The 25,280-nt window shown below is 34.8% G+C and overlaps 3 protein-coding genes across 7 annotated transcripts in view; 2 read left to right on the top strand and 1 right to left on the bottom strand.

Moving 5' to 3' along the window:
• The first annotated feature begins 11 nt into the window (after positions 1 to 11).
• LOC127958424 (WD repeat and SOCS box-containing protein 2-like) lies at positions 12 to 4,008 on the top strand. Of its 2 annotated transcripts, none has more exons than XM_052557281.1 (9): positions 12 to 133; positions 279 to 447; positions 988 to 1,166; positions 1,293 to 1,424; positions 1,533 to 1,633; positions 1,846 to 2,036; positions 3,178 to 3,270; positions 3,388 to 3,501; positions 3,590 to 4,008. In XM_052557281.1, exons 1-9 carry the CDS (start codon positions 100 to 102, stop codon positions 3,789 to 3,791), a joined length of 1,215 nt encoding a protein of 404 aa, XP_052413241.1. In that variant the 5' UTR covers positions 12 to 99; the 3' UTR covers positions 3,792 to 4,008. The 2 variants fall into 2 exon arrangements, with proteins under 2 accessions (XP_052413241.1, XP_052413240.1); XM_052557280.1 differs by having other exon boundaries at positions 31 to 133; positions 260 to 447.
• Positions 3,824 to 11,626, bottom strand: LOC127958425 (replication factor C subunit 5). Of its 2 annotated transcripts, XM_052557282.1 has the most exons (11): positions 11,473 to 11,625; positions 10,768 to 10,832; positions 10,413 to 10,549; positions 9,985 to 10,064; positions 9,742 to 9,815; positions 7,055 to 7,214; positions 6,531 to 6,612; positions 6,284 to 6,413; positions 5,299 to 5,376; positions 4,848 to 4,902; positions 3,824 to 4,160 (listed from the first exon to the last, which is right to left on the bottom strand). In XM_052557282.1, exons 1-11 carry the CDS (start codon positions 11,517 to 11,519, stop codon positions 4,064 to 4,066), a joined length of 1,005 nt encoding a protein of 334 aa, XP_052413242.1. In that variant the 5' UTR covers positions 11,520 to 11,625; the 3' UTR covers positions 3,824 to 4,063. The 2 variants fall into 2 exon arrangements, with proteins under 2 accessions (XP_052413242.1, XP_052413243.1); XM_052557283.1 differs by lacking the exon at positions 5,299 to 5,376 and having other exon boundaries at positions 6,264 to 6,413; positions 11,473 to 11,626.
• A 3,262-nt stretch (positions 11,627 to 14,888) lies between these two features.
• Positions 14,889 to 25,280, top strand: part of ksr2 (kinase suppressor of ras 2) — a 97,477-nt gene continuing 87,085 nt past the window's right edge. For all 3 annotated transcript variants that reach the window (XM_052557316.1, XM_052557317.1, XM_052557315.1), the window contains exons 1-3: positions 14,889 to 15,571; positions 19,794 to 19,934; positions 23,108 to 23,258. In XM_052557316.1, coding sequence (XP_052413276.1) covers positions 15,395 to 15,571; positions 19,794 to 19,934; positions 23,108 to 23,258 — 469 coding nt within the window. In that variant the 5' untranslated portion in view covers positions 14,889 to 15,394. The remainder of the gene's footprint in view (positions 15,572 to 19,793; positions 19,935 to 23,107; positions 23,259 to 25,280) is intronic.

The raw sequence follows: 25,280 nt of genomic DNA, 5'->3' as shown, positions 1-25,280 counted from the left end.
ATGATGGGTCACGTGGTTAGTCCATCTGGCCACGCCTTCTTGTGAAATGAATCCCTATGATGTGAGGGGAAATTATGCCTTCATGATTTCAGTGGTAAGATGTGCAGTTCGCTTGGAGGGTGTGCTGTCAAAGGTATGGCAATTCACATAATGTAGATGATATATAAACATATGTATTTGATAAAAGAGGAAAATACGTTTTCATATTAGTAGAAAATGAGTAGTTCCGGATATGCGCATTTGTCTTTGTACATGACAGGTGTCTTTAATTGTGACAGAACCGCATGACCTGATCGCGGAGCTGAAACCCGCGCATCCCCCGCGTCTGTACGGCTCTGCCGGCTGCGAGACATGGAGCGTCCGCTTCTCCCCGGACGGATCTTATTTTGCCTGGTCGATGGGACACGGCTTCGTCAAACTCCTCTCCTGGCCGCTGACATCCGAAGAGTGCGTCTGTGTTCATTACACAATGGCTTAATTAATATAGGCTTATATGTAACCCCACAATAAATTACTATTAGCCTATGGGAGAACCTGACACTAACAATAAAGTAATATGACATGTGAAGATAACCGCTGAAACCGGTCCTTGTTGGCTGGATTTAACAGTGCTTCAGGTCTGGTCATAGCTGGTTTAACATAAAAAAAAATTGGGTTACACTTTATTTTAAGGTGTCTTTGTTAGTACTGAGTAATATTAATTAAACAACATTTATTAACCATAGATTAGGATAAGGAGTTGGTTTAGGGCTATTGCATGTAATTTTGAATATTTTTTGCTAATACTATGTAACAAGGACACCTTAAAATAAAGTGTTAACAAAAATTGTTTTATATATGGTATAAGGGATATATCAGAGTACCATGGTAATACGACCATGGTTCTTTTTTTTAAACAAAATCACAATAATGTGGAACAATAAAGAAACAATGGAGGAAGCGGAAGCACAACTAAACCTTCTACATTCCTCTTTGTATTATCTGCAGCATCGACGCTGGACGCAGTGAAGAGAAGACACTTAACTGCAGGCAAACGGTGTGGGCACTGGCGTTTGGACCATGCATGTCTACCCAAGATGCTTTACATCAGAACAGACGTGATCACGAGCTGCTGCTGGCCATTGGTCTAAACAACGGCGTGATCCAGGTGTGGGTCGTCTCAACTGGTAAGACTGAACTCTTGACTCATTTTCACCATCAAGAACTTAGATTGGTCTAAACATTAACAGCATGGTGTTATACACATGTAGTATACGGTTTAATATGTAAGTAAATCCCTGTTCTGTCTTAAGGAAATCTGCGGGTTACTCTAACCGGACATCAGGCTCCTGTTAGGGATTTAGTCTTCGCTCCAAATGGAAGTCTCACGCTTGTATCAGCCTCCCGAGACAAAACTTTAAGGATATGGGACTTGGCGAAGAAAGGTCAGAGCATCTGATGTGGAAGCAACGCATCTTTGCAATTGGATGAAAATTAGTTTTCATGACCTTAAATTCCAGTACTTATGAAGATTGTAATGCTGATATTTGCAGGCGCCAGTCCCCATGTGCTGCGGGGTCCAGACTACTGGGTCTTCAGATGTTCCATATCACCTGACAGCAGTGTGATCGCCTCCGTTTGCAACCTCGACTCTGTGAGTTACTCTGCTAGGATGTCTTTTAGTAGTTATATAAAGAGTATAGTTATATAATCAGGGAGACTTTTGGTCTCTGCAGCAGGAACACCTGCACTGCAACAGGATGTCCTGTAGAGCCATGCAGATAAAATAATAGCACTATTCTTTTGATTGTTGTGATTGTGATTACTGCACTGTGTTACATCGTCTGAATATTGTTTTCCCAACAGAAGGTGTATTTGTGGAGCCTGAGGTCCTACACCTTCATGAGACACCTTACATATGACCACGAGCGCACCATGGCATCATGTGACTTTTCCCAGGATGGAGCGCTGCTCGCGATCGCTTCGTATCATTCGACCACAGGCTGGTGGCTGGACCTGTGGGACCCCTATACAGCTGTTCTCCTGACTAGAGCAGAGTATGTTGGCCATCCAAAATGTTATTTTCTCATATCATATTTGTATTAATAATTTTTATGATTATGATTATTACTGTTTTTAATCAAATTAGAGAAAACTGTTTTACTTATTTTTGGGACACAAAGTTCAGAACAGCGGGACTGTTCTGCTAAATGTCATCTTTCATGCTTCACAGAAAAAAAAAAATGTAATGACAATTTTATTATTTTTGGGCAAGATACACATTGAAAATCACTTTCAGTTCTGAATGAACTGTTGTTTTTATAAATGTAGACAAAGACAACTATTCCCAACATGCAGAAAATTTTAATTGGCTGAAAATATACTCACCTTCAGGCCGTTCAAGATGTAGATGAGCTTGTTGCTGAACAGATTTGGAGAAATTTTACATTACATCGCTCGCTCACAAATGGATCCTTTGCAGTGAATGGGTGCCGTCAGAACGAGAGTCCAAACAGCTAATAAAATCATCAGAATAATCCACAAGTAATACACACTACTCCAGATGTTAATTGATGGGTATCAGTTCAATCAATTACTAAAAATATCTTTAATTGATGATTAACATCTTGTGAAGTGAAAAGCTTAAATTTAAATAATAATAATAATAAAAAAATGCTTCTGGCCAAAATACAAGACCGTGATCCATAACATTTCTTAGATCCGCTGTTTTACTTGCACATCAAAATCCACTGATTTATTTGTTTAGAAGTGTTTTTGCCTGTGAACAATGCTTGGTCTGTGCATATTTCATTCATGATTCAGATGGCTTTTTTACTGGAAGAAGCAATTTTATGTATAGAGGACTATAGAGGATTTGTTTCTTACAAACGCACAGCTTTTCACTTCACAAGACATTATTCGATGGACTGGAGGGATGTGGATGACTTGTGATATTTCATTCTGATATTTTCACTTTCATTCTGACTGCACCCATTTCCTGCAGAGGATTCATTGGTGAGCGAGTGATGTAATGTTACATTTCTCCAAATCTGTTCGTATGTAAAAAAAACTAACTCCTCTACATCGACAGGCCTGAAGGGGAGTACATATTCAGCAAATAAAAATTTCCGGGTGATATATGTCGCAATATACTGCATGTTGGAAATAGATGTAAAACATATTTTCTTCTCTTTCCAGAGACTGTGAGGTGTGTGCTTACAGAAGTGACAATTTACTGACGTCCCTTAGCTTCTCTCCGGTTGGTTTTCTTCTGGCTTTTAAAGACTACAGGTGAGCAATGAACCATCCATTTGAGATCGGAGCTCTTCAGAACTACATGACCAAACATCACCCTTGTGACCTCACACCTTTCTCTATTGTTTCAAATGACACGGTTCTGTGTTGCAGGGCGTTACGGATTTGGGATGTGGAACGAGATAAACTGGTCACAGACACGGATCACAACCGAGCCGGTGGCGTGTGCTGTGCTTTCCATCCACACGGGGGCATCATCGCCACAGGGTATTGCACATCATCAGTTTTGACAAAGTGTTTACTCTAGAATGTATACAGAAAAAAACACTAAGTAGTTCTTTATATTTGATTGTAGGTGCAGAGATGGACATGTAAAATTCTGGCGAGTTCCTCGTCTCGTTCCGAGCCTTAAGCATCTGTCTCGGATTGCCCTGAGATTCTCCATTTCAACCTATCAAGTGGAGGCTCTTCCCTTGCCCCCAAAAATCCTGGAATACCTTACTTACAGGGACATTCCAAAGCAAAAGACTTTATATTGTAAAGAACACTGCAGATGACTGAAAACAGTAATGTTCGTGGGACACCATACTTGAAAGATTTAAATACTTTATTTTTTACATAACTACTTTGAAAATGTAACATTTGTTTTACAAAGTACTGAGACGAGAGTTATTTTAAGCTTAAAAAAAACATTTCAAAATTATTACAGGGTTCTGCACGTTTTTTTTTCCTGACAGAACAATATGAAGAAGTAAACACAACTTCCTCTCATAACATGACATCACAGGTCTATGTTAACATGACCCTTTTGAAAGTGTGAACCAATGCTCTATCCATCGCTGACTACGATGTCTCTAACAGCCTGGAAAGCTGCAACCATTGAGCTGAGCTGGATCTTCTCATTGGTTCCGGAGGCCAGGCGATACCTTATGGTTAAAAAGGAGAGAAAATGAAGCTCACTCAAGTAAATAATAAACTTAATCTACTGTTCAAAAGTTTAGGGTTGATACAATTTTTCAGTGGTTTCAGTGGAACCAAGGCTGAAATCATTTGATAAGAAATACAGTAAAAACTAAAATTTTGTTAAATATACAATTTAAAAGAACTCTTCTTATTAGATTTTCAAATGTAATTCATCATCACTCCAGTGTAACAAGATCCTTCAGGAATCATTCGAATATGCTGATTTGCTACTCATGAAACATTTATGATTACTTCCAGTGATTAAAAGCAGTTGTGCTGCTTGATATTTTTGCGCAAATTCTGATACTTTTTTTCAGGATTCTTTAAGCAGAATGTTCAAAAGAACAGCATTTATTTGGAATAGAAATATTTAGTAATATTATAAATGTCTTTGCGGTCACATTTAAACAACTGAATGCATCCTTGCTAACTTAAAGTATCAATTTGATTGTATACGTTATAAAATAATTATAATTATTTTCAAACGACGCATGCATATTTACATTAATCAAGTGCATCGAAGTTGAACTCCTGTAGATAAAGTATGCGGTTTGCTTCATTCGTATTTAGGTAGTCAAACCAGTCATAAACAGAACAGTGTACTCCCTTCTCTACTGATTTACTTAAGTTAACATAATAAATGCACTCACTCAATATTGGCAAGTTTTATAAGCAAGCCCATGCGGATGGAGGGTGGGAAGTCCACTGAAAAAGAAACACAAAAACATTAGAGCTAAATTAACCCACCTAACTGTGCTCAGATAACACTTTGATTGTGTGACCAATAAATACGATTTTATTTAATCAACTCGAAATACATTTGATTAAAAAAGAAAAAAAAAACAAAAAAAACTACAGAACACATGGCATGCTGTGCTATAAATATTTTTTGGCATGCAAAAAAAATATTTATTCATTGCAGTCTGGTTTCTGAAAATTGTGTAATGTTTAGTGCACTGGGCAAGGGCAGGGAAAACGTAGCTCATCATCACTATATCAAAGTTGTGATGGGTTGTGTGTGGCATTCTGGTCTGCTTTAGTTATTTTGAACAGGAACCAGTTAAAGAGCCATGCATGGCTGAATTAAAAGCGTAGTCTTACCACGGTGAATGAGAAGATGGACTTCTGTTAAAATGTCATGAAGTGCCAGACCTTTTAGAGTTTTGAGCTGCAGAATTTCTGTTGGACCCAGATAAGGACTTTGGAAACGTCATAAACTAATATCAGCAACTAACAACACAATTCCAATTCCTGTATAAACACTTAAATTCCATTAATAAACTATCAGCTTAGTAAATTATAAATATCAATATTAATTTGTTTTAAATAAAAGACTATATAATTATAATAGCAAACATAATTAAAATCTATATTTCAATAATTCTTTATTCCTTTTTCTATAGTCATAAATTATAAAAGAAATTAGATTTTACATATTCAAAATATAACATGCATAAAGAACAAATGTAATACAATGAGCATAGTCTATGTTTGATGTCATTTTCCTGATATGCATATATTTGTAAATATATATTCATCTGAAATGTTATTTATTTGCTTTATAAATGTATTGCTTTATTACTACTGATATTCTCCAGTATGTTTGTTTTAATTTTGGCTCTAAGAGTTAATGTGGGGGAAAATAGAAATTTCTAAATTGTATTGAGGTTTTTGTTAATGCTTTGTAATTATATATATATATATATATATATATATATATATATATATATATATATATATATATATATATATATATAGAAAGAAATCTGAATGATTAAACTAATAAAAAATAGTGCACATACATTCTACATTATTATTAATCATAATAAATTACAAATCTACTACTACTACTACTACTAGTAATTATATTTTGTAATGATCAATTTATAAAATGTAAATTTAATGTTTACTTTAATTTTTTTTAGAATTTTTGGAGATTTCTTATCTCTTCACAGCAATTAAAACAGAAAAATAAAATAAAAACTACCATCATAAACATTACAAATAAATAAATAAAAAAGAAAGGTTATGGGTAACTGTGAGGCTTGCAGAACTAACTAACCAACCTCTAGAGTAGAAAGGATACGGTTATATGCAGTGGTGAAGTCTTTATTGAGGGCCCAGTCCAGTATGTTGGCGATGTCAGATCTGAGCGGGTGTCCCGTACATGTGTACACCATCTCCTCTGTCACCTTCCCATAGGCCATGTGTGTACTCTGTCCATGAAAACACACAATACAGATTTTCTCAATATTTTTCACGCCAGCAGCAATGCAGTAAGCAAACCACAAATAAGTTTTGATATTTTTGTCACTTTTTCATATGATACACACCTGTAAAATGTTTAATGATCGCCTCATGTCTCCTGTTGAAAGGGTCACAATGGCCTTCATGCCATCTGGAGTGATGTCAATGCTATCAGCGAAAAACAGATTTTTAAATATGCATGAATCTATGCTAGGAACATACAATGTTTGGTTTTATTTGTACAAAGTTGTGTAATGCGCCAGAGGGCAGAGCCCATATAAAATGTGAAGAGTTTTTAATCAAATTGACCACTTCAGCCAGGGTATTTTGTGTTCAGGGTCTTTTGAGTGGATCCATCTGACACACTTCAGATATCATCCCAAAATTCAGACGGCCTTAATACGGTCATGTCAATGGTGCTCTATCTTCAACCCGCACAAAATATAACTGGCCTTTAATTACAAACAAATATAAATAAATGTTTACCTTTTCTGGGAAAAATAAATAAAATAAAAATTTAGTTTTGTGGATTTCTTTCAGAATGCAATCAATTCAACACTAATTTCATCCAGAAATAACATCCTCTTGACCCGGATTGGCTGTGTCTCACCTCTCTTGTTGTATCACATGCTCTAGTCTGGGAATCATCTGGCTCTGGGACAGTGGGCCGAAACGAAACCGTGTGCATCGAGACTGCAGCGCAGGGATGATCTTTGAAAGGTAGTTACAGATCAGACAGAAACGTGTGTTCTCTGTAAACTTCTCAATGACTGAGAAAGAGAGGGAGTGAAAAAAAAAAATACATATCAGGTGAGGCTTAATAAAGTCTGCATAAATAAATCTCTAAAAGGGCTGAAAAAAATTAAATGTATTTTTAAAATCATAAACATTATTTAAATAAAAGATAATTATAAAACACATTTTTGATAATAACTATAAAGAATAGGGCCCGGTTTCCCAAAACGTTCTTATCGCTAAGTAGTTCTTAACCTCTCTCTTAACCTTATGGCACGATTCCCGACACGTTCATACGCTAAGTATATCTTCTGTAAGTCATACTTTCGTAAGGTTGGTCTGGACCATTCATAAGCTCTCTCTTAGCGTTATTTGAGCTCAAGACGCTACTGTACAGCAGTCTTTAGAAATCAGCGCAGCGCAGGACAAGTCAAACTATGGTATGTTGGCAATGTTGTGGCTCAACAATGATTTTATGTCATTTTTTAAGACTCATAATAAATTATGTTCGCAATGGATACAGGCCTATTTATGAAGTTGACTTTATGTGATATCAGAACTAATATGGTGGTAATTAGCCTAGGCTTTTTCGTAATGTATTTAAAGCGAATTGGCAATCAATTTTTTGATAATTAAAATTTGGCAAACAATTTGGCTCTAAATGGCTAAGATCTATAAATGGGTAATCATGGTTGTGTCCAGTAAGCGACCATAGCAGCGATCCAACTTGTCCTTGTATTGAATCAAAGACTGAGCCGGACGCGGAGCCATTTTGTCCATGTCAATTTTTTTATTCGGCAAAACTTAAGCCCTTCTGACATTTTGCCTGACGTGGCTATATTAAAAAAAAAAAATCGCCTCCCAAGACAACTCATTATGGAGCTGCTGGACCTTCTCAGACCTGTGCTTGCCAGGCTAACGCGGCGGGATTTTGCTTTAAGCCCTGAAGCCCAGCACTAAGTTTTTTTTTTGTTTTTTTTTGCTACTGAGAGATTCATCGAGGTCGTGAGAGCTGGCTACGGCTTAATCAAGACCTCGGTGTGGAGGTGTGTCCACACTGTCACCAACGCCCTTCTGCGCCATGCCGGGGATTACATCCTGGTGGATGGCACACTATCACCAATCCATCAGTGAGTGATCAGGCGTAGGCTACTCATCGCGAAAGGGAGACGCGGCCATAAACGTGCAGGTTATAGTGGACCACAGGGGTGTGATCTCCGACCTGGTGGTAATGTCCAGCAAGACTTCAACTTCCTCTCAACTTTTTTACGTTGCTTCCCCATCATATTCTGTATCTAACTCTCTCTCTCTGTTCATTGTAGATAGGTTGCTTTTTATTTAAAACATAAACCAATTGCAATCAATACCGCATGAAACAGAAGTAACTGCAGCTGCTTGCCAGTCAATTCTGATTGTAAAGTACCTTACCATTAATATAAAAGTGTATTATATAATTTTATAAGTCGTTAAACCCATGTCAAGAAGCAGCACAAGTGGCACAACGGGATAAGGAGGGTGGATGATTAGCGAGGGATCCCCGGTTAGTCTAACCGTCACAACATATGGTGTGAACATATTACTGACCATTTGATAATTAAATTTATAGTCTATATTCTACTGATAACTTAAAATATGTTAAAATAAATGTTACTATAATAATTTGAGGAATATTTCATTTGCATAGAGCGTGTTGTCTTTCTTAACGCTGTATTGCACCTTCGAGTGAAATGGAAAATCGATTCATGAGCAATCGATGCCAACTAATTCAGCACCCTCACTTTGGACAGCACTCTTGTTACGTCGGACGTAAGAGGCAGCGTGTTAAGAATCTTCCTAAGGGACACTTTGGGGAACACACTTAGGAACATAAACAACTTAGGTAAGATATTTTTTTCGAGGTCTTCTTAGCGTGCTAAGAGTGAGCGTTATCGGGAAACCGGGCCTAGATCTTTATCTATAAAATCCAGAACACACATTCATACATTTTAAAGCATAAAAACAGATATCGTGTCACAATTTTCATAAATATCAGAAAATATTAACCCTTTTAAATATTTTTTTTCAGAATCATACTGCTCTCAGTCAAAATAAATTACCAAAAAAAAACGTTGATAACGGCCCACCACTTATTTTGACCTATTCAATGTTTATTTGTGTATTGCAACAAATAAACCCCAGAGACTTAAGACTGCTTTTGTGCTCCAGAGTCACATATTTAAAATCAAGAATAATATATAAAAAGGCATGAAGTTAAAATAACAATAATAATAATAATAATAATAATAACAACAACAACAACCAGATCCTTATTTACATTCGATATCCAGAACAGATATTCCTACATCTTTAAACCTAAAATAAAGCATACAGTTTTTAGTAGAATCAGATGCTCAGTCAAATTTAACCGTAAACCTTCTAAATATTTGTTTTGCCAATCATAAATCACACTGCTCTCATTCATGTCTCACTGTGGACAGTGAAATGGCAGAACCCTATTCTTCTGCCATCGGGACATTTGGGGGCTCAGCAGGTGAGCTGATGGAGGGGCAGATGGTACACTACCTCTCCTTAAAGCATTCTGTGCGTCCTGGGTCATAGCATCCGCCTCGTCCAGAATCACCAACTTAAAGCCTTTCCTACAAGAAGCAAACAGAGAACGGAACATTATTTTATAACAACAGTATATATTTTAATGGAATAAAAGCCTAAAGACAAGATGTCATTCAATAGTTTCCTGTAATGTATTGCTGTATGCATGAACAGATTTTATACTATACAAACTGTTCATGAATGGCATGTTCTTACTTGAAGATGGTTCGTGTGCTGGCAAAGCTGAGGATCGGTCCCCTCACCACATCTATGCCACGGTCATCTGACGCATTGAGCTGATGAAGTCAAATGTACAAAAATTTCCATTATTTTATTTATATATATAAAGTACATTTAAAAGGTTTGCAACAATCATATTTCATTTTCATTTGTTAATATCCATTAAAAAGTGAGCATAAATTAATGCATATAGAATAGTTAACTATTTATTTTATAGATTTAATATCAATTATTAGGCAGTACTATCAGTGATTCTGACGGCACCTATTCACTGCAGAGTATCCACTGGAGAGCAAGTCATGTGATGCAAAATTTCCCCAAACTGGATGACCACATATTTTTTGACATGGGGAAAAAGTCACCAAACATATGCATCTGGAAACAACTGCAAACTTCTACAGTACCTCCAGGACCATAGAGTTGAACTCTTTATCTTTGTACAGCTGTTTGGCACATGCCAGTATAGTAGAGGTTTTTCCTGTTCCTGGAGGTCCATAGAAGAGCAGATGAGGCAATCGGTCTTCACTGATGAACTTCTGAACTGTGAGAGAAAAAGAAAGAGGACGTTCATTAAAAATTCATTTTTATAGAAATTTCAAGAACACACTGGTCATTTAGAGATATATTCCAAAAAAAAATGGTTGCAGAAGTACAAGTATAAGTATTCTGAAGCCATATAGTTTTGTGTAAAATCTAATCTTAGTTTGTTAATAATAATAATGAAAGAATACAATTTATAATTCATTGATCACTGCTTACTTGTGCTCAGGATGTCTTGATGAGAGATGAGGTCATCTAATGTCTGTGGCCTGTACTTTTCAACCCTGAAAATCAAGAAATTTTAAAGAAACTTTAAAAAAATAACTGTTTTTGTTTCATTATATTGTTTATCTAGCGGAGTGTCAGCAATTCTAATGAACTGTTTTACCTTACCAAAAAAAAAAAAACACTATAATTTGTCACACACACATATACATACATACTAATATATATATATATATATATATATATATATATATATATATATATATATATATATATATATATATATATATATATATATGAAACGACAGTAGCTATCATCACAAGTAGATATTATTAATAAAGAGTTTATCATTTCAGACATGTTACTTTGCAGTGAACTGACTGATACACGTGAGTCGTCATCGCTCTTCTCCATCAATGATACGATGTCAACTGTCATAATAATAATACAGTTCTGATACGTTCTTGTGTATGTATTTCATACACATTAAAAGACGAGCTCAATTACAGCCCATAGTGATTTAATATCCATAGATGAATATGGCCATAAGTGCAGAATAAGCGCAATCCAAATGTAAACAAAGCAAACTTTGCTGCACACGTCGGCTACAGAATCTCTCAAGTAAAAGTAATAAACATTTTAAGCATTAGCTAAGAAAACAAGGTGAAATTTGTACAACTAAACGGAAAAGACATTACCATGGTAAATTTCTCGTCTGAAGTTGTGCTTTACTTGATGATGCCATCCTCTTGTATTTTGCTCAATCATCCACGCGATGTGCTTTGGCGCGTTTTCTTCTTCTTCTTCTTCTTTGTGTTCAATGGCCGTTCACTCCTTAGGAGCATTACCGCCACCTACTGTATATCTTGCGCACATGGGGGATGAATCTGTATTGCTCAAAAACAGGGTTCTTCAAATCTAGCGCTGGAGGGCCAATCTACTGCAGAGTTTAGCTACAACCCTGATCAAATTCACCTACTTGTGATTTTCTAATGATTGATTAGCATGCTCAATTGTGTTTGATTAGTGTTAGAGCTAAACTATGCAGGAAAGTGGATCTCTTGGGCCAGATTTGAATATCCCTGCTCAAAAACAACATAAGAAAAAAATATTATAATGCACCCACCCCAGAGGATCAGAGCTTACACAGGGCTCCTCAACTTCTGTGATGGGCAGAAGCATCATGATCCTCATCCTCAAACACTAAATCCTGTGGTCTAGTCATTTAAGATCTAAAACATTTAAAACCACATTAACAAATATCTGAATATCACTCAAACCCTTTCCCAGAAGGACCACGAAGCTCACTGACCTGTTACTTATATTGCTAAAAAAAAAAAAGACTGTTATGTTGATCATAATATTTAAAAAGCACATGCTCTACTTCTTCGAAAACATCTCATTCATCACACATACCATTTTCATGCTTCCCCATTGATGCAAGTGTTGAATTTAGTCCTGTGTGTACCATCCGTAATCTAGAAATCATTAATTCTTCCTTGCTGTGCCTTCCATAAAAGTGTTCTTTTTTTCCTTACTGATTTTACAATACCATAATACCACCTACCTGTGCTGCTAATTTCCCATCTTTGTTGCCATGTTCTTATCATTTTCCTGTCAGTTACTGATTTTATCTCATTTCTTTCTAGAGTTCAATGTCAAAGAAAACAGTGACAAGAAATTCTCTCAGTATTAGAGCTTTTTTAACATCATTTTCAAATAATATCAGAGCATCCATTGTAGATATTTTCTTCCTAAAACCACTCTGAGCTGATATTTACATATTTATTCTTTCTCCTTACTATTTTCTTCATTACCTTGCACAATGCAGATGTAAGAGCAATTGGCCTATAACTATTAGATTTTGTTGCATCTTACATCACTTGGTTTCACTACTGGTATCACTATTGCACTTTTCCAATCTTTGGTTAATGTGCCTTTCATTATAAATATGGTTATATAAATTGTTCAATTGTTAATGGCTATTTCTAAACTAAAAATATTGAAATCAACTCCTAGTTTTTTTTCCTACAAACATTCTAATTAGTTATTGTCTTCTTTTTAAGAACTGATCATTTAAGTTTTCAATTCTATGAACTAAAGCAAAAGTTCTCCTTCTTCAAATACAGTGATCTGTTTATAATTATTAATACCTTTCATTTTCCTAATCATTCTCCATACCACATGCATTCCAGTCTCTCTACCAATTTTGTTACAGAATTCCTGCCAAGCCTCTCTCTTTGCACTATTAATTACCCATCTTGCAGCTGCCCTTTTCTTCTGATATTCTACAACTGTATCTTGAGTTATTAACCTTTTTAAAATCTGGAATGCCTTATTCCTCTCTGATTGCCACTGTGCACTCTTCAGACCACCATGGTATACTTTTCTTTTTCTTTCCATTACCTCTTGTTAATGGCATAGACTGGTTTGCTGCAGAATAGATTTCACCTTCTACCTTATTATATTTCTCCTCGGTATTCCCTTCCAACTTCATATTTTTGAAATGTACTTCACACAACACATAACATTCCTTCCATTCTGCCTGCTTAAATCCCCATCTTGCATGCACAAACTACACAAACTCACACACTACAAGCCACTAAATTATATCCATTCTTGTTGGTTTCCCATTATTCAAACATATACAAGCGAATGCTTTTCTATAAATTCTTCCATAATTATCCCCTTATTGTCTGTATTTTTACTATCCCTTAAACAATCACGTGCATTAAAATCCCCACACATAATAATTTTACCCTGTCTATCACCCATCACTTTTTCTAATATAGTATTACTTATTTCTTTCCATGGGTTATACAAATTTGTAATTCTAATTTCTTCATGTATTCCCATTACTTCTATACTTAAACATTCTACATTATTACTTTTGCATATCCTCTTATATGCTATGCCTTCTTTGATAAATGTTGCACACTCCACCTCTTCCAGTTTCACTATATCTTTCCTCTCTACAATACATCCATTGATCTTAAAATCTAAGGAGCTATTTAACCATGTCACCTGAATACACATGATGTCTGGTACCTTTTCCATTTCTGTGATATGTTTTTTAAATTCTTGCCCATTTGCTATTAAGCCAGTGTAGATATAAATTCCAACTATTTATTATTACTCTATTATTACTATGAGTCATATCCAAAGCTGCAGTTCCTTCCTTTGCATTCAAAATATCATGGACCTCCTCCACTCCTGTTAACTTAAGATTTTGTTAGCACATCCTATGATAAAATTTAACTTCTCTGATTTCCTTTCCACTTATGAAGTACCATTTACCACCACACAAATGAATGACACAAAGTCAATTTTGTTCATCATAAAAAAAGTATGTAGATCTGGTTCATTCCTCTCAGGATTTACTCCTTTCTGGGTATAGGATTCCAACCTGATTCCTTGCACATTTTTGTTTCAATTAGTTGTTTCAAAATCTTTATTATTTTTTTTTTAATAAGCTTTTTCAGCCGTCTTAAGATTTTTTTTTTAATGGTTTTATTATTTATAATAATAATAATAATAATAATAATAATTAATGATTATTTATTAATTGTTAATTGGCACACACACATGTGCAAACCCAAGAAAATTTCCTTGCTAAACAAAACGACAAAAAAATAAAAACAAAAACACCTTCTTCAACCAGTCAGAGCTGATTTTGCTGGTCTTGGCTGGTCTGCTAGATTGGTCTGTGGCTCTTAGACCAGTGCAAACCAAATAAAACCAGCATACCATTTTAGACCATCTTGGTGATTCAGTGATATTATTAGGCTATTATTATTATTATTATTATTATTATTATTATTATTATTATTATTATTATGTTAAATGGATGCTCCTGACCTGCAGTTTATATTGCTGTACATTATAACATTTGATGGGTGACGTTAATACTTGTAAATTTTATAAAAATGTTGGCTGTACTTGGAAAGGCATGGGGCAACTTCCTCTTGACAGGCAGGTTAACTACTTTTTATAAAGCTTGAGAAACAGTGGTTTGATTAAAAAGGTTCTCCGAGTTCAAATAGTGAGCTCACTGCATTGATGCTTATCTCGCGAGAACTCTCTGTGAGAACCTGCTTGTGTCGGCGATGCGATGCTGATGCTGGATGCTGTGAATTTGATTGACGCGAACATGTCGGTGTGATGGGGGAGCGCCGGGATGCAGCTGATGATGGTCCAGAAGGGGAATACGTGCTGTCAAATCAGACGTTATCGTTAAGAAATAACACCCAACGTTCTCCTTTATCATCTATAACAAAGATGTCTGAATTTGTGTTGCATTTCACGCGGGCGAAATGGATCTAGCTGATGCCACCGCAGCGAGGATCTGATTTGTATTTTTTTCCTTCCTTCCTTCAGTATCAGTGTATTATGGTAGAGTCAAGCCGGAGCATCAAACATAAACTGTGCAACCCTGATGACAACACCGTCAGGATATCAGGATATCAACAATGGAATCGCCTTACACGTAGAGTCTAGTTTTTCATGATCACACACACATCATTATTAGTGCTTTCACGAACGCACTATTCAAGTGTTGTCTAATCTGATTGAGCGAAAAAAGTAGCCTGCACTTAAGAGACGGACCACTGCTCCCAAATTATGGACGAGGAGAATATAACCAAAAGCGACGAGCATCATCTGAGTTTGCAAAAAGCCTTGCAGCAGTGCGAACTGGTGCAAAACATGATAGACATTAGTATCTCCAGCTTGGAAGGTCTGAGGACCAAATGTGCCACATCCAACGACTTGACACAAAAAGAAATCCGAACGCTGGAGGTAAGCGAGCGTCCATTTGCCTGAGCCCAAATGTGAATGTTGCACCCCAGCATTTCTACAAATGTCACGAGAGGGGATGCTTGTGCGCGTGCATGCACATTAAACCATTTTGCATCTTTGAATGTGTTTCCAGTTAAAGTTGCGTCTCGGGGATTGACTGTATTGGCGTAATAAATGAAGAAGCTGGCGCTGCAGTGCGCATTCTGCAGGTGGTGAAGAAGGTGGCTCGTGCGTTCGCGCTGCTAACATGGACACCGAAAGGGGCCTAATGTTGACATTAATTTATAGTCTCGTTTTTTAACCATCCTCGTCATTAAAACGGTCGTTCGTACAATTTAAACATGCGATCGTTTTAAATTTAGTTATGTAACCAGAGGTACTGTCCCAAATATTTTCTTTTGATATGAAGTCAGTGTTTTTAGTAGGCTTACTGTAGTCGGTTAAATCTGGGTTTTTTAAAGACCCGATAGCTACATTACGGTGGCCTATGTGATGCTTTTTTAATTTTAATTTAGACTTGTGTGAGAACGGGAAATAACCCCCCCCCCCCGACCCTTTATGTAATGTGTCTCAAACTTGAGGATGGGATTCGATTCCTCTTCCGATTATTCTAAATGATTCCGGTATCATTAGGTACTCGATTCGTGCTACTTTTCGTTTTTAACAGCTCGTGTTGCTTTCTGCCTTGAACAGCTTGTTGCCAAATGATGAGATCATTTCAGATTTAAACAGAACAGATTTCAACATCGAAATTCTACAAAATTCTTTAAAAACTCTATGTGCATAAGTGCATGAGCACAAGTGAAATAAAATAATAATAATAATAAAATAAAAAAATAAATAAAACCAAACATAAAACTCTTAATATTTATTGACATGAATGATGTGTTAGTAGGCAGCTGAGTTATGTCTCATGAGCCTTACAACAAGACATGTAACCAGATGAAAGGAAAGTACTCACTTGCTGTTCATGTGAGTCAGATGCATTCAGGAACTGTTTAGCTATGCAAAAGTGTTTATTTTCCTAAAAAGAAAATTCTGTCTCATAAAAATCAGTTTTTTGATGGACTATGATGATCCCACTATATTTATTAAAATCACTTAAAAGAACTTATTCATATGAGTAAAATGCTCAGGATTCAAATTACTTTTACTTGCGCTGTACAGGTATGTTTTTGATTTACTGAAAAGAACGGAATTACAAGAGTCATTCATTCAGGAACCAGACTACCAGTTACTCTCTGTTTTATAGGCTTTTCAGCAAAATGTACACCGTAAAACACTTATACAGCAAAAAGGTAGACTAACAGAACAATTATTGGACTATCGTTTTTTTTAGAAAACACACTTGTGCAATGGACTTGTAACTGCAAACCTTACTGAGATATATCCCTTTTCAAAACGACCCACCTGGCCTCACCTGTTTGAATTGGCAGGTTGGTTTCTTTTGCTTTGTGTTTCAGCATGTTTAGGCTTCAGATATTGGTTTACATTAGATTGGGTCTGTGCAGATGCAAGAAAGAATGATTTCTTCTTATGGGCTTGATGTGTAGTCTGTTTGACGCCTATTTCTTAACCCACCATCAGAATCTTGTCAATATACTTTTAGCTTAGTCTGTATTTATGTCTGGGTCTTTATGATAAAGTATTACTTTATTTTGTGAATATATCTGTTTTTTTTTTTTTTGGTAAGATTATAATTTTGATCCTGATTATGTGCTTTTGCATTCATATTGGCATAGTGTTACCCATTTTTTGACTGCTTTTCAGAAGCTCTCTAGTATTTTTGCACTCTGTTCTCTTGATGTGGGGAAACCCATTTTCCATTGGCTGTCGATTGCAGCCGTCACTAGTGTCAGTATGTCACAATGAAGCACTTTGTTTGTTCATGTTGATGGAATAATAATTACAAACATTAGATATTATCAGGGGGTTCTTGCTTGTTTATCTGTTGATGGATATGCATTACCATCCTCAATTTACAGGCAGCAGTGATGCTCAAAGCGTAATGGCATTTGTTACCAGCAATACATTGATCCCTCTTTAAATATATGAGCTTTTACCAAAAATAATAAAAACTCATTCAAGGTTTAAAGTATATCGAACAGGGCATTTTCTGTGGTCTAGACAAACCATGCACTTCAAATAAATCAGGTACTGATAGAATATGTAGTATTTTCTAATCAAGGATTACAATTTACATTGTTTTGTAAATTCATAATATTCATAACAAGCATAACATTTGCTTACAAATTGCCATTGGCTTAAATTACATTAGAAACAACATAGAATTAACTAAAGTGGACCCAGAACTGTCACAGAATAAAAAAACTGAGGAAGATGCAACTTTTATGTCACAGTTCTAATAAAGTCACAAGTGTAAGTTAAAAGTCACAGTTACCTTTTTAATATTTTATTCTGTGGTGGAAAAAAATACATAGTTGCAAGATGCAGGATAAAATTGATTTGTTAGATGTGCACTCAGAATTGTGAGAAAAATAGTCAGAATTCTGAGTTTATATCTCGTAATCCAGATTTTCCCCTTTAGAATAGGAAGTTTATATCTCAATATCAATGTCACAATTCTGACTCTTTTCTTTCTGACATTTGTTTGCGAGTAAAATAAGTCTGAACTGTGAGATAAAATGCTGCAATTATCTTTTGTTTTCATTTCAAGGCTTCCACAATGGTCAGATGTCTAAAATAAATAAATAAATAAAAAAATCATAAATTGAATCATTGAATTATAAAAATGTACAATTAAAATGATTGATTAAATAAAAATCCAAATAAATTATTTTATTTGTTTACCTACTAATATTTAAGGGAATTTTACTTGTTAACATTAGGTCAAAGGGGTTCAGCTCACAAAATTAAAGAATCAAATCTGTTCTGTTCAAAAAATACCTGCAGCTGTTCTAAAATAACAAGAGAGAATGTCATGGATTTGGGTCAGTACATTTCAGTTCAAAAAGGGTATTTAGTTCAAGAAGTGAATTGAGAACTTTGATTGAAAATGTACATTAGAAGAAACATCTCTAGGCTTTAATACTTGATTATTTCAGCTGGGACCCACATACAATGTGTTTTGTTTTCATACAGTAAAATTCAGGAAATAGTGTTGCCATGGGAGATCAACTCAACACAAATGAAACTGAACAGACTACAGATATAGATGGACAGTATTCAATAAACTGATTAGGCTGAAATTATCAAATAGCCGATTATTATTTAATCGTAAGCTTGAAAGGTCATTATTTATCTTGATGGCATCCAGTGTGTGATATTTCTCATGTACTGTATAATGCAGGCTCACTTGTGGACATTTCATAAGGATGTAACAACGACGTAACTTAAAAAGTGTTCATACAACTCAGGGAACCCATTTGTATGGCTTTTTAAGTTCAGTTACTTAAGCTAAACAGTAAGTAAATGTAATGTTTTGAGTTAATGCAGAATAATTAACAACAAGTTTTTATTGCATGTGATTTTTGCAAATGATGTGCTTGATCTCATTTTTTTGCGTACTAGAAAATAATATTCCATGTTTACATGGATATTCATCACAAAACTACTCGTGAAATAACTTAAAATGGGTAACATTTTTAAATGTGACAATGAAACCCCCAACAACTGTGTAAATAAAACTGGTATATGGTCAAACAATGCAACTATATTAATTATTTATGCCCCAGTGCATGCTGGGAATGGAGCTGAACCACAAAACCTTTTTTCCAGTAATTGACCTATTTGAGCTAAAAATGCATTAACATAACTCACCTGCTGCTTTTTGCTTCATCTAAAAAAAAAAAAAAAGTAGTAAATTATGACACAAAACACCAAAAAGCACAAAAAAAATATACATTTTTTAATATTTAGTTTTTTTTTCTCCCAAATAGTTGTGTGAATAGTTGAATGTTAAAGTTTTTAAAACCATAAATAGAGTACATGAGAGGCAAATATTTGGATAAGTCCTGTATAAAGGCTGCCGTGACATCACAGTCTTGGAAAAACTTGTCCAGTTTAGAATATTCATGTTTTTCCCACATGCTGCGAAATAGTTCAAAGAGATCATGAAATATTGAACGTCATTAGGTGTTTTCTTACAGATCTGCAGATGTGACTGATGTAAATTGTTCAACTAATATTTACATATTTAAAAATGTTGAAATATCATATTGTTGAGTGCTATATAAAGTTCTTTCTTTCTTTTTATTTTCAGGGTAAACTGGTGAAGTATTTTAGTCGGCAGCTCTCTTACAAGCGTAAAGTGTCCTTACAGGAGCAGAATGTGGAGTTGGATGGATTCCCGCGGCTGGGACACTGGTTCCGCATTGTTAACATGAGGAAGGAGGTTATTGAGGTATGTGCAGTCCTGTGTGTTGTGACCTAAACAAGACATACACAAGCCCCGCCCCACAGATGATTTCATTGGCCAACTCCATCCCACAGTCGCCTGTCAAGAAAATTTTGTCTCAAACAGGGTTATAGTTAACTAAAACTAAAACTTATAAAAAACAGTACTTGAAATAAACATTAAACAAAATAAAATATTTAAAGCATAAAATATTAAGTACTAAAATAACTAGAATAAACTAAGAAAAAAAACGTTTTAATTAAAATGAATCCAGAACATCTAAAAACAAAATCTAATACTACACAGTAATAAAAATAATGATTAACGGCAATACAATTTATATATTAAAAAAATTATAATGGTATGTCAGTGATGCTAAAATAAGGCTGGTCTCAGATCATTTCTTTGAAAAAGAAAAGTTTTTGGTTCATCCAGACAATCATCAACTTTAATTCCTCTATTATCTTTTATCAAGGTCCAAAATTTATAAGTTCCAAATGCATCCAAATATGGCAAGTAAATAGCTAGATTGTCACTAACTTGTGAAGTGCACAGTAATGTATGATTGAAAGTGATGATTTTATATACCGTAAGAACAATAATCTCTGGCATAAGCAATAATGTATTTGCAAATCAAATTAAAACAGTCTAGCAGAGAAAAGTGAGTTACTATGAGTGAAAATATTAGGTAAGAAAATGTCACTAAATCTTGTCTTATATACAATTTTACTCCGCTTTATTGCTAAAAAACTACTACATTTAAGATAATATTTATTTATTTATTTATTTTTCTAACCCTACATGAAACTAGGTTTTGATGTAATCACAGCATATTGTTTCAATGTGCTTGATTTCAAGCTGAAATTGATAAAAGGAAATGATCAGAAAACAAGAACAGTGAGAAAGCTGACAAATTACAAATGTTTCAGAATACATGCTCAGATAAGATGGCAGTGAAATGTTTTAAAACGCCATGTCTATGCAAAGAAAATAAAGGGAGAAAAAGGTTGTACAGTTGTACAATAAAGTGAACACAGTGATGCAAAATAGATTTAAGTGAGTGTGTGGAGAGACGTGAAATTACATGTAAATGTGTGACTGGTTTAAGGTTGGCTAGTGAGAGCATCCTAATGTAGGATTAGGGTGTTTTGTGGGACGTAGCTGCTTCTTAGCCTCCCATGTAGTGCATCTCAAAATGTTTACCGTCGGATGGCATAAAAGGTTGTAAACATACGGTCTATAACAGTAGATTTTCTGTAGGCCTTGAGGTTTTTCCTCATGTGTCGCTGTCCTCGGTGCTGAAGTGTTGGCGCTGTCCGATGTGCAGAAGCCCTCTGCTGATGTGGAGAAGGAATTGCAGCTACATAGAGCTTAACACTAAGGTTTCTCAAATAAAAACATTATTAATTTTGGCCATAGCGGAATAAACCAATATTATATGCTTTTTGCTGAAGCCATCTACCCACATTATTTTAACTCTATAGACAATTATCTTATTTAAACTAATATTTTTATATTTATCCTTTGTATTATATTTATGTCATTTGCAGTGCTGCATGGAATTGAAATTATTTTCTTCATTAGAGCCGTTAAGTAGAGTAGAGTCTTGAACCTCATAGTCTGCTGGTTTAGTTCATGGTTTAGAACTCTTAAATAAAGACATTTTGGAAAAATGAACGGGAAAATACTTTCATGAACGAAGACTGATGAAAAAAGTGGACAGGTACTGTACTAAAGAGTAAATTTGTAAGTTTTAGAATAACAAAATTAAAAAGTTGTTATGTATGGCCTACTGGTTTGAGAGTTTGACTCCTAACCCTAGGATCGTGGGTTTGAGTCTTGGGCCAGCAATACCATGACTTAGGTGCCCTTGAGCAAGGCACCGAATCCCCAACAGCTCTCCGGGCGCTGCAGCATAAAAGGCTGCCCACTGCTCCGTGTGTGTGTTCACTGCTGTGTGTGTGCACTATGGATGGGTTAAATGCAGCACATGAATTCTAAGTATGGGTCACCATACTTGGCTGGATGTCACGTCACTTTCACAACTATTTTGCTGAGTGCTCACATTTTGAATTGTTTGGCATCTAGCATAGCAACCGAAGATTGTAGTTTTGAATCTGTCACCACTGAGCAAAGAATTTGCTGTAATAAGTTTATTGTTCGATTAAGTCCCTGCTATACTGTATGTTTATTGTAATTTATTGTGGATTAATTATTAACAACATTAATTATTAACAATAATTAACAACATTAATAATTGTATGTGTTGCTGACATGTTTATGAGTCCAAGTTAAGTCTCATGTCTTTTGTCATCAGTCTGTTTCAAGTTTTAAATGAACATTTTCCTATATTCTATATATTAGTTTTATAAATCCTGTCAATTAATTGCATTTAGATTCTTTGTTCAGATAAAGTCATACTTACGCTATATAAAAATAGTACTGTTTTACGTATTATTTAAATCAAAAGATAATTTTGTTAAATTTTCTTTTAAATTTTTAACTCGAGCATGTTTTTTTTTCCATTTATGCAAATAATATATATTTTTTTACAATTTTATCCAAAAATTCCCATAATAACAAATAAAATGGCAACAATGGTAATTTTGATCCCAACTTATATATGTGTTTTGAGAAACAAGTAAAAACAAAATATGCATATGTGACCAAAACACTAATTACTAAAATAAAATGTATTATAAAATCATAACATAAACAAAAGCATTGTGAAAAATTATTTTATATACAATAATAATAATACAAGTATTTAGCTTTATATATTTTAAATTGTAGCAATCATTACTCCAGTCCTCAGTGTCACATGATGCTTTGGAAACATAACTCTTATAGATGTTGACAACAGATGGATGATAAAAAGTTGGATGTTGAAATATAAATCTTTTGTCACATTATGTCTTAACTGTCACTTTTGATAATTTTAATGCATTTTTTGCTGACTAAAATTATTAATTTATTTAAAAAAAATCTTATTACTGACATTGAACAATAGTGCACTATTAAAAAATTAAAAAAAAAATACTTTTCTTGAAGTTGTATTCAAAATCCACTTTCCTCTAAAATCTCTTTGGGCACATTTGAATGACATCCAAGTGTTTTCTCAAATGTTTTTTCAGTCTAAGTCAGCTCGCACATCTCTCAGACTTTGCTCTTTATTGTAGGAGATCTCTCCAGGTGAGCTGACTCTGGAAGCTCTGTTGGAGATGTCAGATGAGCAGGTGTGTGAGGCGCTGCAAAAGTTTGGAGCCAGTGATGAAGAATGTGCTCGGCTCAATGCCTCGCTCACATGTCTACGATCAGCCCACAAATCAGGTGAGTTCACAGGATGCAGCTAAAAATATCACCTAACTGTCCTACAAGCCTTCTTACAGCCCTGAATTACTGACAGTATCAATATAAGACAAATGCTGTCTATTTTACCTGTCTGTCTGTCTAATAAGACAAATGCTGTCTGTCTGTCTATCTGTCTGTTAATCTATCTACTGTATGTATCTTTGTGTCTGAATATCTACACTTTCTGGCAAAAAGTACAGCAAAGAACCAAAACATAGAATTCTTTAAAATATCATTATGTTGTGTAACATTTAGAATTGTTTTTACTAAAATTATTGGAATAGTTAATTAGCGGTATCCATATATTTTGGTCACATGGTTATGTTTTGGCATGAAAGAAAAGCTCTATCAGAGATCGTCCAGTAGAGGGCAACACAACGCTGAGTTGCATTATTACGGCTTGGAATGGAAAGAAACCCTGTTTTATTTTTACAGTATGTCCCACTATTATATGTTGTACTGAACGTTCCAACTCTTGTAATGATTTAATTAGCCATGATCAGTTAAAATAAATATTAATGATAATATTTGATAAAAAATACAAAACAAAAATAATTTTCATAGCTGTGCAGCATATTTGCTTTCTTTATTGTCACTTTTGATCAGTTTAATGAATCTGAACTGAGCAAAAACATTACTTTATGTGACAAAATGTGTAAACTCCACAGAAATCTTTTACTAATTGAATCCTATGTCACCCCATGAGGCTCAAGTTTTTAAATGTATTAATGATTGTAACATGAATGTTGCATTTAATCTGAATTTAGACAGAATTAATGTTTTATACTTGGAATAAGAAAATAAGATCAATTAATTAAGTGAGACTTAATTGAATTACTAATTCATAAAATCATTTGGTCAAAAGGTTTTAATTACATAAAGCTTTTCTCCAGATGTTTTCAATGCAATGAGCTTCAGGGCTGTGTTTATACATGCAGTTTGATTCCTTGATAGCTTGCTCGTTGTGTGTGTTTCCACTGGAGAGCAGCAGTGTATCACGCTCTGAAATACAGCACAGTTTGATAACAGTGTTAGGTAACATCGCACTTTAAATGAACAAGTAGATCCTCCTGCAGTGTTTGTCCTCTACCTTCACAGCTGGAGCTGATTGTTCCTGCTCTTATCTGAAAACGATTTGATCGAAGGAGTGTGTCTGCAGATGTTCAAATCTCAGTCCACTTTAAATCCTCACCAGTGTGTGATGAAGTTAGAGCTTGATAACCGATCATTAAAGGACCAGAACATCCTGCTTTATGGACTTTTGTGCTAATCATTTTGTCCTTAATCAATCAATAAATCTATAAAGTGTGTCACCCAGAGCATTATCTTATCAGATGCATGTGCACAGCTTTCTGCATGCATGAAGGTTAATTTTGAACAGATTTAGCTTTACATATGAGTAATGATTTAATTAATACTTACAAGACAGATTAATAAACAACCCATATTTGCCTATTTTGAAATTCCTGGCACTGGTAGATAATATACATTTTCATATATATATATATATATATATATATTATAATGTGCAGTTTTACAATTATTATTTTAATGTATTAACATTTGGTCTTACATTTTCTATCAACATTTTTTTTTCTATTCATTGTATTCTTTGTATTATGGATTCTGTAATATATCTGAAAGACAAAAAGTGTCCTTCTGGGAAACTCAAAAATGACCTTTGTTCGCCAACAGAGGGCAGCAAAGTTCTTTCAGTCTGGTAGTATGTTGCATAAACGTTATAGTAATGATTCAGAGAAAATAAAGGGCAACTGTTCTGGCATGTTCTTTAGCAGGCAAATTATATTACGCATACAACTTTACAGAAGCATTGTTGTGATTTATTTAAGTGAACTTATATTTGAGTGTTTGTTTACAGCCTTTTCTCCATCTGTTCAAATTGTGCATGTTTTTTTGAAGTGATAACACATAATGCATTGAATCATTGTCATTGAATCTCTTCATCAAGTCCACGGTAGCCTCACATTCGCCCTTTCTCTC

Source organism: Carassius gibelio, chromosome B5 (genome assembly GCF_023724105.1).
Source record: "Carassius gibelio isolate Cgi1373 ecotype wild population from Czech Republic chromosome B5, carGib1.2-hapl.c, whole genome shotgun sequence".
In the NCBI taxonomy this organism is placed as follows: Eukaryota; Metazoa; Chordata; class Actinopteri; order Cypriniformes; family Cyprinidae; genus Carassius; species Carassius gibelio.
The sequence above is the reverse complement of the archived record's forward strand: the minus strand, read 5'-3'. Positions and strand labels throughout refer to the sequence as shown.

Coding starts and splice junctions, on each gene's coding strand:
- LOC127958424 (XM_052557280.1), top strand. CDS start 47: ATGAATCCCTATGATGTGAGGGGAAATTATGCCTTCATGATTTCAGTG. Junction 1,167..1,292: donor GGTGTGGGTCGTCTCAACTG/GTAAGACTGAAC, acceptor TTCTGTCTTAAG/GAAATCTGCGGGTTACTCTA. Junction 2,037..3,177: donor GTTCTCCTGACTAGAGCAGA/GTATGTTGGCCA, acceptor TTCTCTTTCCAG/AGACTGTGAGGTGTGTGCTT.
- LOC127958425 (XM_052557282.1), bottom strand. CDS start 11,519: ATGGCATCATCAAGTAAAGCACAACTTCAGACGAGAAATTTACCATG. Junction 10,833..11,472: donor CAGACGAGAAATTTACCATG/GTAATGTCTTTT, acceptor CTTGATTTTCAG/GGTTGAAAAGTACAGGCCAC. Junction 4,903..5,298: donor CCATCTTCTCATTCACCGTG/GTAAGACTACGC, acceptor TTTCTTTTTCAG/TGGACTTCCCACCCTCCATC.